Here is a 21,641-nt window from a genome sequence, read left to right on the forward strand (position 1 = left end):
AAGTCATATGATTTGCCCAGACTGAGTCAGGAGGATACTCACAACTTAAACAGACCAATATCAATAGATGAAATAGAAGAAGCAATCAAAAGACTTCCAACCAAGAAAAGCCCAGGACCAGATGGGTATACAGCAGAGTTTTACAAAACCTTTAAAGAAGAATTAATACCAATACTTTTCAAGTTATTTCAGGAAATAGAAAAAGAGGGAGCTCTGCCAAATTCATTCTATGAGGCCAACATCACCCTGATTCCGAAACCAAAGACACCTCAAAGAAAGAAAACTACAGACCAATATCTCTGATGAACCTAGATGCAAAAATCCTCAATAAAATTCTGGCGAATCGGATACAAAGGCACATCAAAAAAAAAATCGTGCACCATGATCAAGTAGGATTCATCCCTGGGATGCAAGGATGGTTCAATATATGGAAATCAATAAATGTTATTCACCACATCATTAGACTTAAACATAAGAACCATATGATCATCTCGATAGACGCAGAAAAAGCATTTGACAAAGTACAGCATCCCTTTATGTTCAAAACATTAGAAAAACTAGGGATGATAACAGGAACTTACCTCAACATTGTAAAAGCTATCTATGCTAAGCCTCAGGATAGCATCATTCTGAATGGAGAAAAATTGAAGGCATTCCCTCTAAAATCTGGAACAAGACAGGGATGCCCCCTATCACCACTTCTATTCAATATAGTTCTCGAAACACTGGCCAGAGCAATTAGACAGACGAAAGAAATTAAAGGCATAAAAATAGGAAAAGAAGAACTTAAATTATCACTATTTGCGGATGACATGATTCTATACCTAGAAGACCCAAAAGGGTCTACAAAAAAACTACTAGAACTAATAAATGAATTCAGCAAAGTGGCAGGATATAAAATCAACACACATAAATCAAAGGCATTTCTGTATATCAGCGACAAAACTTCTGAAACGGAAATGAGGAAAAACACTCCATTCACAATATCCTCAAAAAAATAAAATACTTGGGAATCAACCTAACAAAAGAGGTGAAAGACCTATACAATGAAAACTACAGAACCCTAAAGAGAGAAATAGAAGAGGATCTTAGAAGATGGAAAAATATACCTTGTTCATGGATAGGCAGAACTAACATCATCAAAATGGCGATATTACCAAAAGTTCTCTATAGGTTTAATGCAATGCCAATCAAAATCCCAATGGCATTTCTTGTAGAAATAGATAAAGCAATCGTGAAATTCATATGGAAAAATAAAAGACCCAGAATAGCAAAAACAATTCTAAGCAGGAAGTGTGAATCAGGTGGTATAGCGATACCAGATTTCAAACTATATTACAGAGCAATAGTAATAAAAACAGCATGGTACTGGTACGAGAACAGGCGGGTGGACCAATGGTACAGAATAGAGGACACAGAGACTAATCCACAAAGCTACAACTATCTTATATTTGATAAAGGAGCTAAAAACATGCAATGGAGAAAGGATAGCATCTTCAACAAATGGTGTTGGGAAAACTGGAAATCCATATGCAACAAAATGAAACTGAATCCCCTCCTCTCGCCATGCACAAAAGTCAACTCAAAGTGGATCAAGGAGCTAGATATCAAATCAGAGACTCTCCGTGTGATAGAAGAAAAAGTAGGCTCCGATCTACAGATTGTGGGGTCGGGCTCAAAATTCCTTAATAGGACACCCATAGCACAAGAGTTAACAACAAGAATCAACAAATGGGACTTTCTTAAACTGAAAAGTTTTTTCTCAGCAAGAGAAACAATAAGAGAGGTAAATAGGGAGCCTACATCCTGGGAACAAATTTTTACTCCTCACACTTCAGATAGAGCCCTAATATCCAGAGTATACAAAGAACTCAAAAAATTAGACAATAAGAAAACAAATAACCCAATCAACAAATGGGCCAAGGACATGAACAAACACTTCACAGAGGAGGACATACAATCAATCAACAAGTACATGAAAAAATGCTCACCATCTCTAGCAGTAAAGGAAATGCAAATCAAAACCACCCTAAGATACCACCTCACCCCAGTAAGATTGGCAGCCATGATGAAGTCAAACAACAATGAGTGCTGGCGAGGATGTGGGGAAAAGGGTACTCTTGTACACTGCTGGTGGGACTGCAAACGGTTGCGGCCAATTTGGAAAGCAGTATGGAGATTCCTGGGAAAGCTGGGAACGGAACCACCATTTGACCCAGCTATTGCCCTTCTCGGACTATTTCCTGAAGACCTTAAAAGAGCACACTACAGGGATACTGCCACATCGATGTTCATAGCAGCACAATTCACAATTGCTAGACTGTGGAATCAACCCAGATGCCCTTCACTAGATGAATGGATTAAAAAAATGTGGCATTTATACACCATGGAGTATTACGCAGCACTAAAAAATGACAAAATCACAGAATTTGCAGGGAAATGGATGGCACTAGAGCAGATTATGCTTAGTGAAGCTAGCCAATCCCTAAAAAACAAATACCAAATGTCTTCTTTGATATAATGAGAGCAACTAAGAACAGAACAGGGAGGAAGAGCAGGAAGAAAAGATTAACATTAAACAGAGTCATGAGGTGGGAGGGAAAGGGAGAAAAAAAGGGAAATCACATGGAAATGGAGGAAGCCCCTCATTGTTATACAAAATTACATATAAGAGGTTATGGGGGGAATGGGATAACAAACATGGAGGGAAATGAATTACAGTAGATGGGGTAGAGAGAGAAGATGGGAGGGGAGGGGAAGGGGGATAGTAGAGGTTAGGAAATGTAGCAGAATACAACAGTCACTAATATGGCAGTATGTAAAAATGTGATGTGTAACCGATGTGATTCTGCAATCTGTATTTGGGGTAAAAATGGGATATATAACCCACTTGATTCTAATGTATGAAATATGATATGACAAGAGCTTTGTAATGTTGTGAACAACCAATAAAAAAAATTGTTCAAATTCAAATTGTTCTCTAGGGGATGATTATTACCTAGATTAAAAAAAAAAAAAAAAGCAGTTGTAGGATGGCAGGTACTGTTTTTAGCTTCATCAGCAAAGTTGAAGGTTAATGTAACTTTAACCATTATAACTTTTCCACTTTGTAGTCAATGGTGTGTAAATACTAACCTTATAGTTATGGTATTAGTTTGAGTTTTAGCTCCTGTTCATGATATTATTGTAAATATTTTTGTCCTCCTATTATCATTTGTGTTTTCTTATGTATAGAGCTATCCTTTTCATCTGAGAATTAAAATTTCATGGAGCTATTTTATTATTGTGGTCACTCATCTATTTAGTTTTTTAAATAAGCCAATTATTCTGTTACTGTATGAGTCATAAATTTGTGTTTACTCCATAATCAGAATAAGTATTCCCAATACTTTTCTTTCTCTTTATTTTGGATTTTACATTAAGTGATTAAGGTAGTTTTACTACAATATTAATCTCTACACATTGGAGAGGCTACTCCAAGGGCTTCCCATCTTAGGGCACAATGTTCTTACACTGACGGTAGCAGTATGTTTGTGAGGAATTGAAAAGACATCAGTACTATTTGTCTATTGAGATAGAAACTGTGGGCGGAAGGACAACCAGCTCTGGGTGTTGACACCGTGACAATTAATTGAGCTTAACCTATTACCAGTCCTCCCAGAAGAGGCATGCCTATTCACAAACATTCTGTGAAATGCTAGAGACCTTGTAATCACAACACACTGAATGGCCTCCAGAGACAACCTGAGCGCCACCCACATTTCTTTAGTCTGTTTGTGTAAGGGCAGAGAGATGAAAAAAGGCAAAAATGGAGGACTCTCATTAGAAGGAAGATGTCACCTACCTTTAATGAGACATTTTCAGAATCAGTGTTCAGATTCTGAAGTAAAGTGTCATTTCTCAGTTCAGCTTTCAGTTTATATAACTCAGCTTCCGTTTTTTTTAAGGTTTTCTGAAGAGCTGATTTTTCTCTGTTCCATATTTCTTTTTCAGAAGCAATAATGGCTTCAAGGTTGGCATCACCACAGAATAAAAACCTAGAAGACTGAAGAAACAACAGCCTACTTACATAATTTCCTGCCCTTGTTGGTGGTACCAGGGCTTGAACCCAGAGGCACTCTACCACTTTAATCATGTCCCTAGCCCTTTATATTTTGTTTTGAGAAGGGTCTAAGATGCTGAGGATGGCCTCAAACTTGTAATCCTCTTGTCTCAGTCTCTGAATTACTAGCATTATAGGTGTGTGCCACTGTGCCCAACTACTTACATAAAGAACACATCTCTGAAGAAAAAGCTGAATTAAAGATATTAAAAGTATCCCTATCATGGATATCTAGTCTTAGTTTTCATCCTCAAAGTCAATCTCAGCTGGCATTAAAAAATATTTACTAACTCCAAGTATAAGGTCATTTTGCTGAGTAGATTAGCTTTACCCCTAAAAGTAAAAGGTGAAAGCCTAGCCACAGAAAAGGTTTATCAGATCTAGCAGAGCTTTCACTAAAAATGTTGAGAGACTTAAGAGATGGACACGGGGGTCCAAATGTGGAGCCCTTACTAGAGAAGTGGAGATTATAAAGAAAAAAAATAACCCAGTACAAAGAAGGGAAGTGGTTTCCTATGGAAGCCATGAAGAGATGTTATCATCCATTTGACTGTATGCTTGTCTTACCGTTTCTTCCTATTTTTATACTGGGTAATTATAGAAAACAACCAGCAATTTATTCTGTAGGTTTTAAAAAAATGGAAACATTTAAATTCCCAGAGTGGTTTATCAAACTGAAATATATAATTTCAAAGCATCTTCCACTTGAGTCATAAACACAGTAAGTGGTAAATAATGAAGACAACAGTGAGGATTCACATTTGAACATTTCTCTACACATGTCTGCTGACAGTCAATACTGTATCTGTCTTTGGACATTCATAGACATAGACTGGATTATGACTTTAGGTCAGTTTTCTCAGAGTCTGGTACAGAGACAGCTCCCTCAACAAAATAATAGCTATTAATATTACAGTCATCCCTATAAAAATTTCCACAGATCCTCCTACACATCTGACCTGATGCTTTTACAATCAAAATTAGATAGCAGAAATTGTAACTTGGCACTGCTTCTGAAAATGACGTACATAATCTCCACCAGTTCCTGTCTGTTGACAGCGCCTCAACTGCTCTTCCATCTTCACGACCACATTCCTCAAATTATTCTTTTCTTCAGTCAGTTGGTTGACATATCCTGTCAGTTCAGTATTTTGTCTGAGTAGTCTTTCAGTCAATGAACACCCAGAAGTACCTGGTAATACTAAGGTAGGCTGAAAAAATAAAATGGATGTAAGATCACACAAGCACAAATATATGTGAAAGTGTGTTGAGGCACTGAAAGCAACATATTTCACAAACTGTTGCTTGGTTAAATCATAGAAATTTAGCAAGCAAGAAAAAAATCTAGTAAACAGAAGGAAAGGCACATATAAAAGCTCAAAGGTTTATGCAAGAGTATATTGCTTTTAGGGAGCTGTAAATTGCTTGGTAAGGCTAGAGAGTAAAAGCTGCTTCACTTATGAATAACAGACATAAATGAGGGCAATGGAGAGTCTTTGTGAGCCATGAAAGGTTTTCATCAGGAGCTTGCCACAAAGTTCCTTTGGTAGCTATGTGTACAGTAAAGTAAATTAGGGTAGACACAATATCCAAGTGTTAGGCAAACTCCTCCAGAGAGAGAGAGAGAGAAAGAGAGACAGAGAGACAGAGAGAGAGACAGAGAGAAGAAGGAGGGGGAGGAGGAGTAGAGGGGGAGGGGGGAGGAGGAAGGGAGGGAGGGAGAGAAGTTTTTAATATTTTTTTAGTTTTCAGTGGACACAACATCTTTATTTTATTTTATTTTTATGTGGTGCTAAGGATTGAACCCAGTGCCCTGCGCTTCATGCGCGTGTTACCCCTTGAGCCACATCCCCAGCCCCGGGCAAATGGGATGGATATTTAAGGAGGTAGAAGACATAGAACTTAGTGACTGCTTAGATGTACAGGTCAAGGGTGAAGGAAAACAGTGCATGGTGACTTGGGTTTTATACTGGGTGATGCCATGACCAGAAAGGGGGTCTAGGGCATGAGGGAGAAAGGGAAAATGATGTTCAATTTGGAATGTGCCTGGGAATTTCCTAAGACACTATTGGGTATATTTCTTCTTTTTTTAATATTTATTTTTTAGTTGTAGTTGGACACAATACCTTTGTTTTATTATTTTTATGTGGGGCTGAGGATTGAACACAGGGCCTTGCACAGCACTAGGCAAGTGCTCCTCTACTGAGCCACAACCCCAGCCCTGGGGTATACTTCTTAAAGAAAAGGTGTTAATAATTAAATGGACTTGGAGTCCAGGTCAAAGGTCTATAATGGAGCTACTGTCTACTTGACAATAATCTTCAATGAGGGTAAGATTTCTGTCAAATTTGTTCATTGTATCCCTAGGACTTAGTATAGTACATGGCATATAGTAGGTGCTCAATATAAAATATATTATCACTTGGTAAGTCTAGTGAGCACTCAGGCTATGGGAATGATAAACATGAATAGATAAAAACATGAAAAATGACAGAAGAGGAATGTATGAAAGAAACCGATAAAGAAGCAGATGAAAAAATACTGACATAAAAGGCAAGAAAAGAGAAGGGTTCAAGAAGGTGGAAGACACTGAAAATGTCAAATTCTACAAAGTCAAGAAAGAAAGGGAGTGAGGAGATTTACCAGATTAGTCACTTGTGAAGACACTGGTAGGATTCTGCAGGTGGTTTTATGGAGTGGTGAGTGTACATCTCAGACTGCTCTTTCAAAGAGCCTGGTCTCTTAAAAAGAGGCCAATGTAACTTGGCAAATGTTATATTTAAAATTTAATAAAAGATCAAAATGCTTATATAGCATATACTGCCAGTTTCAAATGATTCATATATATATATATATATATATATATATATATATATATATATATATATATTTAAGATGTTGATGGATCTTTATTTTATTCATTCATTTACATGCTGTGCTGAGAATCAAACCCAGTGTCTTACATATGCTAGGCAAGCTCTCTACAACTGAGCCACAACTTCAGCCCCATGATTCATAATTTCTATTAAATCTTTGCTGTTTATATTTTACAGAGTTTTAATTAAAAGTCTTACCTCTTCACCTGGTTGGTGAGTTAATTTCTGTAGTTGTAAAGTAATTTCATCAATAGTTTCCTGTGCCCAAATGAAAGCTTCATCATCTGCTGTTTCAAACTGTAGTCTTCAAAGAAAAGACAAAGTCAATACAGACCTCCTCAGGGATGTTACTAACACAAACACCACAGATTAGGGGACACACTGCTTTGCTTATCACTTGTTCCTTAGGCTAAGTGTTCTCTTTTCCTGGGTTAAGTGTTAAGGTATTTTCAGACATATGGGCTATTTTTAAAGAATGATGTTTCCTAATGTAATTATGCATCATCTTTAAAATTTTAATTCTCTACTCTTGGCTACCTATTCATAAGGGACAGAGTCTACCTAGCCTGTCTAAGAAAGAATGCCATTTCTGAAGATAAGGCAGAAAAGTCTAACCTATTAGAGGCTTTCTGGGCTAGATGGTGCAGTTTTGAAGCCACAAGTTGAAGCTTTTGTCTGAGCATTTCTAATTCATGGTTATAACCAATTTCTCCTCCATTCATTTCAGGGTAATTTGATTCTTTTGTCTCTCCTTCTATTTTCTGTTGAAGAATCCAATTCCTTGTTCGATCATTAGTTAAGTTCCAGGTGGTTGGCTGGTGATTTTGGATAAAATAAAACAATAATTATAAACATATAGTGTTTCATATTCTTTCTTAAGAGGGAGCACAATTATTGTTTATATTCCAAATAAGGTTTATAGAATTAATTTTGAATAATTTTCACTTAACTATTTAAATACTTTAATCAATATCAAAAGTTTTTGCTCAAAGGGCAAGTAACTTGCTCAAATAACTTAAAATATATTTAAAAAGAAACAAAGTGTCAATTTAACTCATTAAGATTCTGATATAGAATTCGTCTACTTCGTTTTTCTTCTCGTTCTAGTTCTTGCGTCTGGAATTCCAGCATAATTCCCTGCAATCGCTTTCCTTCAAGGTCTAACTTATAAACTTGTTGCCTCTTCTCCTCCAGCTGGCGCTGAAGATCTTCAACTTTGGACTGGAGCTCATGCATTTTTTTCTGCCCCTCAGTATTGGCTTCCTGTTCTGTCTGCAACGTCTTCCTGTGAACCTGTCTATCTTTTTGCATTTGCTGTCTCATTTGCAAAGAATCCAGTTTGTATTTTTCAGTTTCATTTAACAACTCTACTATATGACGGTGTTTTTCCTCCAGCTGTTTCTGTAGCTCTATAAGTAGGTCATCTGAGGGTAATGATGACCGAAGCTGCCCACTACTGTCACTGCTGTGTAGCTGTGCATGGAACTGCCATTCCCTATCTAAAATACTACTCATTTCTTGAATTCGAATTTTTTCAGACTCAAGAAGTACTTGAAGCTCCAAGTTTCGGCCTTGTACTTCTGATAATTGGGCATCATATAGCATTCTCTGTGATTCTGTTTTCTGCTGTGATTCATTTAGTAGTTGTCTCTGCTCTTCCAAAAGTAGGTTTAGTTGAATATTTCTCTGTTTTTGATCCTCAAGTGAAAATTTCAAGTCCTTGTGAGAGAAATAACTTGATTCATTAAAAATGTTTTGTAGTGGCTGGGAATGTAGCTCAGTTGTGGAATACTTGCCTTGCATATACAAGGCTCTGGGTTTGATCCCCAGCATCCCCCACTCCCCCCCCAAAGCTTTGTAAGTACATGATTACACCTTTATTAATATTAAATTGGTAGTATTTGGTAATAGAAAATAAAACTTTTGTTCAGTTTATTAAATTTTCTCTCATTTGTGGAAGCTAGAGAGACAGGAGGAGAGGGGGCAGGGGGGAAGGAATATCATGAAAACAGAAAGAAGACCAGTAGAAGAAAGGCATCAAGATGGAGAGAGAAAGGGAGGCCATAGAGAAGTACTGGGGAATGAAATCTAATCAATTATGCTCTGTTCATGTACATATATAACACAATGAATCTCACTTTTACATACAATTATAATGTACTAATTAAAAAAAATAATAGAAGGCAGACCAGTAGAGGAAGGGAGTCAGAGGAGAAGAGGAGGGTGAAAGGGGAGCTACTGGGGAATAAGACTGATCAAATTATGTTACGTACATGTACAAATGTGGCATAATGAATCTCACTATTGTTGTTACAATGCACCCCCCCCCCGAAAAAGCTTGGTAAAATAATAACACTTTTAATCTTAAATATTAATCTTACATAGTTAAATATGAAGCAGGGAACACTTCTCCAAATAACAACCTTTAAAAATGTGTTTTTGCTTCACAGTTTCACTATATTAATAGTGTTTTTTTATTGTTAAGTACTTCTGTATGAATAAGTTTCTGAAAAAGCCTAATGTTGTTCTTTTTTCAGTTTTTTAAAAATATATTTATATATATTTATAGGTGGACACAATACCTTTGTTTTATTTTTTTATGTGGTGCTGATAATCGAATCCAGTGCCTCACGCATGCTAGGTGAGCACTCTACCACATGAGCCCCAGCCCCAGCTCCAGCCCCCAATGTTCATTTTAAATCTTCTTGAAGTATAACAGAAGGGCTCCCGGTACCAGGAAAGTATTCTTTTTACCCTTCTTTAAGAGGAAACAGGAACCAAAAAACTACTTTAGTATTAAACCGACATAACTGCCCTATTTATCAAAATGTGTGTGTACTAATTCATATCCCAAAAATATGGTGCAGCAGAGCAATCTGTCTGCTTCCTTGGATGTAACAAAAATTTATCGTACCATTAACATTTCTTCATAATTCAGTTTAGATAACACTACAACAATATTCAACACATACAAGAGTCTAAGGTTGTCATTTTTTAAAAAATATCTTTTTAGTTATAGAGGGACAGAATACCTTTATTTATTTATTTTTACATGGTGCTGAGGTTTGAACTCAGTGCCTCACACATGCTAGGCAAGCGCTCTACCACTGAGCCACAATCCCAGCGATTAAGGTTGACATTTTAGACAGAGAAAAATCTCAAGAGTTTAGATTTTCCAAAAACAGAAGGGCAAAGAGAATACCTCAAGTTGTTCTTTATCTCTCTCTTCATTGCGTCCCAATTTGGCTTTTTCCTTCTCTAAGGCCCACTGGAGCTCTCTTGATTTTTTCTGTTCACTTGCTAGTGTATCATTAAGTAAACGTAGTTCATCGGTCTTGTCTTTTACTTCCAATCTAAATAAAATGAATAAATGAACTTTCATAAAACTATTCTATGTATTGAGAGAAACAGGCAACATTTTCACTAAAGGGCTGAGGCATATTATAAACTACCTAATAGAAAAATATAAACTATTAAGAGATTAAGGATTAACTGTGGTTTATTTCAAATTACCTGTTCCTAGTAGTACAACTACCATTATTTACCAATGTAACAATTATCCAATCTGTTTCTAGAAAAGAATATTAACAAAACATTTCCCTTGTCTTTTACTGAACATGGGAATTGTCATGCATTTTTACAAACGAAATACCTTAGTATTTACACCAACAAATATATCCTTTTCATAAGCGTTATATCTTCAAATACTGTGTATTTTAGCTAACTAAATTCTGAAACATATTGAGATCATAAAGGTTAAGTTCATATTGGCTGCAGGTAAAATAAAGATCACAAGTATATCTTATACAAGTCTCAAATAGAACTGAGGGCCACAATACAGATTGGGCCAAAACAATCTTAAACTTATAATTTGGAAAAATTGGGGATTTTCACCCTCTACTGTAGTTTTTTCCTATGAATAACAAAATCACATGCTACTTAAACAACATGTATTTTATTTTTATAATATCTGCATAATATTTATGACAAATTTACTCCAATTCCTTCACTAATACACGTTTATAATAAGGAAGTGTGGTATACCTGAATGCTTCTAATTCCTTTAGATGCTTATGCTGTGCCTTGAGTGTTGTTTCAAGTTCCGATTCCGTTTGCGCAAGTTCATTTTTTAGTTCAGCAACTACCATTTTTTCTGAACTCAGGTGTTCTTGAAGTTCACTTGCTTTGTCTTTCATATTGCTGAGCTCCACTTGCATCTCCAGAATTTGAGACTGCTTCTGCTGCACAGTATATTCCAAAAGTTCTAAAGAAAAAATGATCAATATTTATAATTTAACCTAGTAACTCCTATTTGGTTTATAAATATTTTATTGATAAGAACTGATTTGTAGCATAGGAGATAACTGCAAAGCAATCATGAAAGGATTACAGTCCCCAAAGTTTAATACAAATAAACTTTATGCATGTTTTCCTCATAGTGGTAGTGGCCAAGATTTCAGAAGTATTTATGAAAATAATAAAAGTTTAACAACAGGGGCTGGGGTTGTGGCTCAGTGGTAGAGTGCTTGCCTAGCATGCATGAGGCACTGGGTTTTATCCTCAGCACCACGTAAATGTAAAAACAAAGATATTGTGTCCACCTAAAACTAAAATATATAAAAAAATAAAAAAAACAATTTCTTTATTTATTAATTTTAGTTGTAGTTGGACACAATACTTTTATTTATTTATTTTTATGTGGTACTGGGGATTGAACCCAGTGCCTCACACAGTTAGCCACAACCCCAGCCCTCCAAGAACTTTTGAAAATCGCACATAGTACTTGTAGGAGTCATTCATGTATCTATGACTATAATGGTTGCTTCTTTTGTTCGGCCTCTCTTTGCAGACAGTCCTTAGGAACTTTACTTTTATAATTGTTCCAGAAATGGAAGTCCAAACTCCAGTTGAGATCTTGTTTTTTTCAATAAAAGCGAACCAAAACTTCCATAATACACATTTGTTACAATGAAAACAAACTCAAGAATTTAAATCTCGGCCAGGTGTGTAGTGCAAGCCTGTAATCCTAGTGGCGCAGGAGGATCATGAGTTCAAAGCCAGCCTCAGGAATGGTGAGGTGCTAAGCAACTCAGTGAGACTCTGTCTTTACATAAAATATAAAAGAGGGCTCAGTGGTTGAGTTCAATCCCCGAACTAAAATCTTATACATGTTAAATAAGAACAGGTTACAAAATATGCATCAGGATCCTGTTTTTATGACAAAAAATATACTTATGTACATATGGACATTGAAAAGGTCTGTAGACATATTTACTTGGGTGTTAAATAGTCATTATTTTAGGATTTATGTGACTCAAGATGTGATTTTTACTCTCTTGTTTTTCTATCCCACCATAAATATGTAACACTACATATTTAATAAGAAAAGTTTTTACTTAAAATTCTAGCAAAGTTCATCAATAGACATTACAATTAGTAAGAATGATATTACAAGAAGGACATAACATTGACTTTAGATGATAATCATGTTAATTTAGCTTTTAAAACTATTTCTTAGGGGTAGAGGTTAATAATTTACACATATAAACATGAATCTACAGAGATAAGACTTCAATAGCATTCTATATAAACAATATTAATTACCTTTAAAACTTTTCAATTAAGCCTTTGTCTACAGGGATATGTTTAATTTAACTTATTATACCTGTTTTCTCTGAAGAATTTTAACATGATTCAGCTTTTCAATGACAAATTTTGAGCTTGTGTTGTGATTTTAAAGTCTGCAAAAGCACAGGTGTTTCTATCATCACTACATGAAACAGTTACTAAAGATGCATGTGTCCTCAATAGATACGATAAGAATTTAATAACGATTTCCATTTATAGTTAAATTAAATAGACTTTTATCAGAAAGTGGGGAAAAGATCCAAGCAAGCGTATCACAAAAACAATAATCCAAATAGTTGATAATCATATGAAAAAGCACTAAGCCACTTGAATAATTAAAATCAATTAAAACTACAATTATGTACTGCACACCAAACGGATTGGAAAGTTGGCAAAGTTGTATATAACATAACTCTCACATACTGCTAGTGCATGCACAAATTGACAAAACTACTTTTTAAAAAAATATTTATTTTTTAGTTGTAGTTGGGCACAATATCTTTATTTTATTTATTTTTATGTGGTGCTGAGGATCAAACCCAGGGCCTCCAATGTGCTAGGTGAGCACTCTACCTGTGAGCCACAACCGCAGCCCCTAACAAAACTACTCTTTAAAATAGTTTGGTGTTCTCTAATAAATTTAAAGATATGAATCCTATGACCCAGCAATTTCACTCCTAGAAAGACATAAGCACAACTGCATTAGAAACACTTTGCAACAGTGTCCACAACAGCATTGACTCTAATAGCTAAAAAGCAGAAACAATCCAAATCTAATCAACCACAGAATGAAATATTATATAAGTTGTAGAATATCCAAACAAGAGAATTCTATATGGTAACAAAAATGAACTATAGATAAATGCAGTAAGTTGGGATAATTCAGGAAGGTGACAGAAGCAAGACATAAAATATACAGATAAAGTTCAAAAATAGAAAAACTAACATATATGATTTTGGAATATATAAATTAGTAATAAAACTAAAGAAAAATCAGGATAACCTCTAAGTTACTAAAGAGGGGGTGGCTTTAGGATGTGGGCAATGTTCTACTTCTTAACACAAGCAATGTCTCCTCCACAGACATTCATATAATAATGTTATACTGGGGCTGGAGTTGTGGCTCAGCAGTAGAGTGCTCGCCTAGCATGTGCGAGGCCCTGGGTTCAATCCTCAGCACCACATAAAAATAAATAAATTTAAAAAAAGGTATTAAGTCCAACTACAACTAAAAAATAAATATTAAAAAAAATTTTAAAAAATAATGTCATACTGAAGAGTTGAATTGTTCACTTTTCTGTATGTTGTTATAGTTAAATTTTTAAAAAGAGGGATTAAAAAAGAAATGGCTACTTTCATTATGGATTTCCTTTTCCTTTAGGTAGTTATCCTCTAGTATGTAAAACACCTTTCTTAATGTACAGCTTTAAGAGAGTTCAACATCTCTAGCAATTAGAGAAATGCAAATCAAAACTACTCTAAGATTTCATCTTACTCCTGTCAGAATGGCAATCAATCATCAAGAATACAGGCAACAACAAATGTTGGCGAGGATGTGGTGGAAAAGGCATACACTCATACATTGCTGGAGGGACTGCAAATTGGTGCAACCACTATGGAAAGCAGTATGGAGATTCCTCAGAAAACTGGGAATGGAACCACCCTTTGACCCAGCTACCCCATTCCTTGGTTTATATACCCAAAGGACTTAAAATCAGCACACTATAGTGGTGCAGCTGTATCAATGTTTATAGCAGCTCAATTCACAATAGCTTATCTATGGAACCAACCTAGGTGTCAATCAACAGATGAATGGATAAAGAAAATGTGGTATATATACTCAATGGAATATTACTCAGAGCTTTAAAGAAGAGTGAAATTATGGCATTTGCCAGAAAATGGTTGGAGTAGGAGAATATCATGGTAAGCAAAATAAGCCAATCCCATAAAACTAAAGGCCAAATGTTTTCTCTAATTTGTGAATGCTAATTCACAATAAGGTGGGGGTTAGTAGGAAAGAATAGGGTTACCTTAGATTAGGTAGAGGGAAGTGATGGGAGAAGAGGGGAGGAAATTTGGGGATAGGAAAGATAGTAGAATGAAACAGATATTATTACTGTATGTATATATGTGACTACATGACCAATATGATTCTTCAACATGTATACTCAGAAAAATGAGAAATTATATCCCATCTATGCATGATATATCAAAGTGCATAAATGAATTCTACTGTCATGTATAACTAATTAAAACAAACAAACAAACAAAAAGAGACCATGAAATTAATTTGTTTAACTTGGTCAAGGTAAGGCTACTGTATTTAAAATTAGATACAGTTGTTTAAAACCAATTTGACAATCCTCTAGCCACTACAGTAATCAATATAATTAATGTTATGAAAATGAGAAATCAATACCACTAAAAGGAAATGTTTTAACTGAGTAATAATAATGTAAAGTGAAATATTTTCACCCATTTGTGTAATTATATGAGTCTGTTTTGTAACATACCTAGGTTTGGTTTATCATTTTCTTGTTCTCTTTTCAAGGTCATTTTCTTGTCATTAATTTCAGCACGTAGTACTTCAATTTCAGATAATAAGCTTCTTCTGTCTATTTTTTGGAGATATTCCATAGCTGCTTGATATTCAATACCCTTTTTGTAACAAAGGAAAAGAAAAAATCAAGTGAAGAGAGTTGTAAAGATAATAAAATTAACAACCAGAAGTCTGAAGAATAAATGAACCACACATGCTAAAGTTTTTTTCTTTTAAAAATTTCATTATTTTTCTTGTCTAAAATGTGGGAAGATTTCTTGCAGATTTACCTCTAAATACTGTAGTGTATTTCCTAAAAATAAGAGCATTCTTTTACATAACTGCAGTACAATGATCAAAAGAGTAATTAACTTATCATAATATTATCTGGTATAGAGAGTTTAATTCAAATTTTGCCAAAAGTTCTTTAAGAAAAAAAAAGTGATTCATTCCTTTGTCTTTTGTGATCTTAAATTTTTTAAAGAGTACAGACAGGTTATTTTGTTACATGTCCATTAATTTAAAAAAACTTTTTTGGACTAATGTAAGTCAAAGTACTTGAGGGGTTCAGCCAGCTTTCCCCAATAATAGCTTATATAATCAGAGCACATTATCAAAACTAAGAAACTGACATGAATAAAATTCTATTTAAACTATAGGTTTTAATAAAATTTCATTTGTTTACATGTACTCATTTTTTCTCTTGGCATACAGTACTATGAAATTTCATCACTTGAACAGGTTCATATATATGTACCACAATAAGGGTACAAATTATTTCAATCACCACGGAGACTACTCTGTAGTCCTACCCTCTCTCCCTAATCCTAACCTCTGGCAACTACTGATATGTTCTCTATCACTATAATTTTGTCATTTTTAGAAGTTACATAACACACAGGAAGTTTAGGGTATTGATTGTTCCTTTTTTAATTGGTGAATAGTATTTCATTGTATGAATATATCACAGTTTCTCCATCCATTCACTTACTGGAAGACATCTGGGTTGTTTCAAGTATTTGATTATTACAAAGAAAATTACTGTGAACATTCAAAAATAGGTTCATAAATAGACACAAGTTTTCATTTCTGTTGATTAAATATCTACAAGTGTGACTGCTAGGCTGTGTAACAGATGTACGTTTACCTTTACAAGACACTGCCAGATTTAGTTTCCAGAGTGGCAGTCCTACTTTACACTGCTTACCAGCAATGTATGTGACATGCAGTTTCTCTCCCTCTTTACCAGCACTTGGTGGAGTCACTATTTTTTATTGTGCCCAGTCTAATAGATGCATGGTGGCCTCAGTTGGTTGTGGTCTCATATTTCCCCAAGTGGATTCTGATTATGCATTTCATAGAAGTACAACAAATTAATTCCTTCATATTAGGAAGTACTCGATGTCTTTCTTTCCTCATTACTGGTAATATTGATTCTGATCATTTGGGTGGGGTTTGCAAGGTTTCTCCAGTGTAAAGTTACTGTTTTTCCTTTTGTAGTTAAAAATGCTCTTTTAGGAATTTTACTTTTCTTATCAACTTTTTCACATTAGTTTTAGCATCCACTGTTGATTATTGCTGAATTGATCGTTACTATATTGTTGAATAAAGTATGATCTTATAATTCCTTTGTTCCTTCTACATTTAATAGCTGGCATTCAACTGTGATAATATATATCCATCTATATGAGATCATGAATTCTTATTTTACTCTTAACTTTAAAATCTGTCACTTTCATTTTGTTTGATCTTTTAATTTTCTAACTTTGGCCAGTGAGGGAACCTTCAACAAGCTTCTGTGACCTTCTGTCATATTCCCTTATTTCTTCAAATAATTCTTTACATGCTGGCAAAATGAGGGATTCCAGGTTTACCTTATTGTCTTCCTACTCTATTCTTGGAATCACCAGATTCAAAAGGATTCCTAATTCTTTTAAATGGATAATATATTTAAAAAAAAAACAAGTCCTGGGTACTAAGTATTGTGAGAAGATTTAAAAAAATTTTGTTTTAGTTGTAGATGGACACAAAACCTTTAACTTTTTTTTTTAAAGAGAGAGTGAGAGAGGGGGGGAGAGAGAGAGAGAGAAAGAATTTTTAATATTTATTTTTTAGTTCTCGGCGGACACAACATCTTTGTTTGTATGTGGTGCTGAGGATCGAACCCGGGCCGCACACATGCCAGGCGAGCGCGCTACCGCTTGAGCCACATCCCCAGCCCAAAAACCTTTAATTAATTAATTTATTTATATGTGGTGCTAAGGATCTAATCCATCAATGTACACTGAGTTGCAACCCCAGCCCTGTGAGAAGATTTTTAACTACTGATTTGATTCTGTTGTAGGTCTTTTCAGGTATTTTATTTCTTCCTGCATGAATCTTGATAAGTGATTTTTTAAAAATTTCACCTCAATTTTTTTATTTTTATAAATAAAATAATTTATAATATTTTGTTATTTTATTTGTTGCATGTTTAATTATGATCTCATCTTCATTTATAACATTTAAAAATCATAATGAATTCTCCAGAAAAGATTTTCTTATTAGCATTTTCAGGGAACCAATTTTTAATGTTTTATCCTCTATATTGTACTGGTTATACTTTATTATAGTTAATCCTCATTATTAATGGATCCTGTGTTTTCAGATTTGTCTACTTGATAAAAAGTTTTTGTAACTCTCAAATCAATACTTGTATTGCTTTGTCAGACATAGTTAGAGTAGTAAAAAATTTAAATTTCCTCATGCACATGTTCCTGGCTGAGTTAAACAAGGGCATACTCTACCTTTGTATTTTAGCTCTCATATTGTACACAAATGTCCTGTTTAGTAACTTGTTTTTCCATATTGTGCTTTTTATTTGTGATTTCATGGTTTTAAATGGCCCACAAGTGAAGGGCTTGGTGTTCCTAAGTGCAAGAAATCTGTGATGCGCTTTAAGGAGAAAATTGTGTTAGATAAGCTTCTGTATGATTGCTCTTTGCCGTGTTAAACATTAATGAATAATATACAACACAGAAAGTATTTTTTTTTTTCTTTTTTTAATGGCACTGAGTACTGAGCCCAGGGCCAAGAGTATGCTAGGCAAGCATTCTACCACTGAGATACATCTCTTCTCCCCTCCCCATATAAGATTTCTTTAACCACAACCACACAGAAAATAAGATCATGTATTGACTGGTTGGTGAAAATATTGTGATTGAGGCTTGCAGTAATCTATTCCTGTATTTCCCACAGGAGCAATGACTCCTTGTAGGTTTATAAAATATAACTACTGCAAATAATGAGAAGTGACTGTATCTTATTCCTTCTCTTTTCTTTAGGTTTTACTGCTCTTTTTAACTTTCCACGTTTGAGGACTAGCTCATTAATTTTAAGTTTTTCTTACTTTCTAATATAAGACAAAAGGTAATGTTCTTCTCCTTAATACTCCTAGTGACCCCTGTTAAAAATGCTAATCTTCATACTTAAATTAAGACTCTAAAACAAATCAGCAACTGATTTTCTTATTGCTATTAAAAATAGTATTCTTTAAAATAAAATTTTGTTTTGATACCTGTTCTTGTATTCGCTGTTCCAAACACTTTAATAATCCAACTGCATCTTTAGTACCTAGAGCTGTCAGTTCAGTCTGAAATGCAGCTAGCAAAACATTGCGCTCCTTTAAGAAAACATGTTGGAGAGCAAGTAGAAATTCCCCTCGCCAGTCCGGGAGGCTCTCATGAGATTGAGAATTATCATAAACCTAGCAGAGTACAAATAACAAAAGTTAGGTTTCAAATAAGCATGTTTTTAAAACATTCCACTAACCAAAATAGGTATTTAAAAGAACGTATGTATTTTCAGACTCAAAAATACATACAATAATTTATGTGAAAATTCATATAAAAAAGAATTTAATTTACAAAGTTCATTATTGTCATTAAAAATAACAATGCTACATAGAATATAATATTCTTTGGGTACCTCAGATTCCCTTTGCACTTGTATTTTGGTAATTAAATCCTTAAGAGATGAGATGATCTTAAGGTAAGCTCTTCTCTCTTCTAGCCAAAATTCTGAAACCTGTTGAATAGAATGATCTTCTCCATCACCACATGGTGACTCAGTAAGAGAAAGCACCTGCATGCCCTCATTATGAACAGCTCTCAGTAATCCCTAGAAACCAAAATCCAAAAGCCAAAGTTATGACAACTCCTCCAAATACTGAAAAAATGAGAGCTACAAAGAAAAATAAATATTAAGCAATATAGCATTATGAAGCAAAATAGATTTAGAAAAGCAACTGCAGAAAAGAAACTCCAGGCACCTTTACTAAATGCCTTCTTCCTGTGGAGAGCTAAGTCAATTGCAATAGATGGTCTATGATTTCCATAGCTTTCATCTCTTAAGTTCCTTCAGTTTAGCTAATGTACTCTTCCCAGATTTAATGATTAGCCATTGATTTGACCAAAAAAAAATACTGTGAGAAAAACTTCCATTCCTTGAGACTACTTTTATAATTTTGGCAAACAAAAACACCAATAATAAAAATTATTTTTTTAAATCTTCATAACATAATTATTTAATATATTGTATTTTATTATCTGTGGAATATGGGAATAAAATGAAATAGATTCTCATGGATTTTTTTTTCTTTTAAGTCATTTATTTTAGCCTGTTTTCATTTGAAGCATGAGGTGAGTGCTACTCTTTGCTTCTATTTGATGGGTAGACTGTACTAGACTTTGTTTGAGCAACCAGGGATGCTACTTCCAACATCCTTTTTCCTCAATATCTAGTTAACAGAGAATTGACAAAAAGATCTGGTCACTCACTAATCCTGGAAGAAAGGAGGGTGTGGAGGGCAGCATATTTTCTCCCTCTCTCTCTCCCTTCCTTCAATCTTTCTTGCTATACAAGTTTTTTCAGAGATCCAGTATATAACTTTAAATAAACTACAATGTTCAACATAGAAATTATACAGGCTAAGTTTATTAAAATATATACCTTTATTTTCTTTGGAAATGATTCTGTTAAATTTTCACCTTCTTCTCCTCGTCCTTCTGATGCTGTGTCAAATCCCTGATTTTGTGTAAGATAAACTCCCTGACTCCAGTCTGATCCAGAATCTAAAATAAAGAAAACAATCATTTGTTGTTAAACAAACAAACAAACAAAAATTAAAAAAATACCCTCTCCAAACAAAAATAACACGTTTTAATCAAATACTATAAACATTCCAGAATTTTATATAACTTACCACTGGAATATATTTCTCTAGTTTGGTAAGCATTAGAATACGTTAATTCAGGTATCAAGGATCCCTAATTAGAAAAAAAGAAACAACATACATAAATATTTTTGTTTTAATAAAAACAGAACCCAAGGAACTATTTTGCTGTTATAATGCTGTAAAAAGAAAAAAAAAAGGAAAGAAAAAGAAAAAAACTCAATCTAAGCATACTTGAAATGAAACTATCTATGATTTATAACAAGTCTATAATTTTTTCCTTATGGATTTTACCATAGTAAGAAGAGATAGTTATTATTTAAGGAACCATAACAAGTTGCAAATTTACATAAGAACTCTATTATCTAATACAATGGGGAAATTTAAATTCTAATAGTATAAAGAAGAGATATTTTCCAAATTTCTTTTAAAATTTTTGCTTAAAAACAGATTGTTGACAACAGTGGAAACTCCCCCCACATGACAACAACAAAATAAATACCTCTTTAGGTCTCAGACACTGTATCACTGCCTTCAATGTACCACACTCCTCTGTCAGTAACTCAACAGCAACATAATGTTCCCTCTTTAAAGTTTCAGTTTCTGAAATATGTCTGGATTCCATATCCAAAATTTCAGCGGCATGAAGTTCTTGTATGTTTTCAATTCTTTTAGTAAATTGCCTAATTATTTCAGAGACTTTTTCTGAGGAACAGCTAGTCTGTATATCAATTTGAATTCCTGCATTTTTAACAAGAATTTGTGGAGTCTGGTTGCTCATGTTGACCTTGAGTATTTGGTCCGTTTGGGATGCAGTGTTTTTACCTACTTCAATAGGAAGTGGCTCTAAGCAGATGTTTCTGTTTGTTGGTACTTCAGACTTATGCTCTTTTATTAAGAAGTGGGATAATTTCTTTTTTTCCTCATCAAGTTGATTCTTAACTTGGCTTAAATCTCTCTGAAGAGATGCCATATTTGTCTCTTTTACCTGAAACACAGATAAATTAAGTTGAAAATCTTGCACATCAAATGAAGAACTTACAGTGGAGAGGGAAAGAGTATAATTTCATTTATATGTTCACTTGCCTCAGAATAATAGGAAAAACACTTTGGAAACTGTAATACATATATACTTTCGCATGTATGTATGGTCACAGGTTACTACAAAATTGAAATAATTTTATTAGCCTTTACTTTTGTTTCTCAAGGGATTTAAGTTCTCTTTAACAGCAGTTTTTTGCTTCCTTTACTAAAAGACTAGAGATTAAAAGCATTCTTCTAATA

The 21,641-nt window shown here is 34.3% G+C and overlaps 1 protein-coding gene across 1 annotated transcript in view; it reads right to left on the reverse strand.

Annotated features, from left to right (window-relative positions):
- LOC308633208 (A-kinase anchor protein 9-like) overlaps nt 1-21,641 on the reverse strand; it is a 125,195-nt gene that overhangs the window by 9,577 nt on the left and 93,977 nt on the right. The window contains exons 29-41 of the mRNA XM_081265743.1: nt 20,860-21,345; nt 20,388-20,451; nt 20,135-20,256; nt 19,112-19,303; nt 18,702-18,890; nt 15,120-15,264; nt 11,023-11,242; nt 10,181-10,331; nt 8,032-8,697; nt 7,594-7,793; nt 7,177-7,282; nt 5,131-5,313; nt 3,845-4,045 (exon numbers count right to left, since the gene is read on the reverse strand). Coding sequence (XP_081121869.1) covers nt 3,845-4,045; nt 5,131-5,313; nt 7,177-7,282; nt 7,594-7,793; nt 8,032-8,697; nt 10,181-10,331; nt 11,023-11,242; nt 15,120-15,264; nt 18,702-18,890; nt 19,112-19,303; nt 20,135-20,256; nt 20,388-20,451; nt 20,860-21,345 — 2,925 coding nt within the window. The remainder of the gene's footprint in view (nt 1-3,844; nt 4,046-5,130; nt 5,314-7,176; nt 7,283-7,593; nt 7,794-8,031; nt 8,698-10,180; nt 10,332-11,022; nt 11,243-15,119; nt 15,265-18,701; nt 18,891-19,111; nt 19,304-20,134; nt 20,257-20,387; nt 20,452-20,859; nt 21,346-21,641) is intronic.

Source organism: Spermophilus citellus (assembly GCF_964194105.1).
Source record: "Spermophilus citellus genome assembly, chromosome: 14".
NCBI lineage: Eukaryota > Metazoa > Chordata > Mammalia > Rodentia > Sciuridae > Spermophilus > Spermophilus citellus.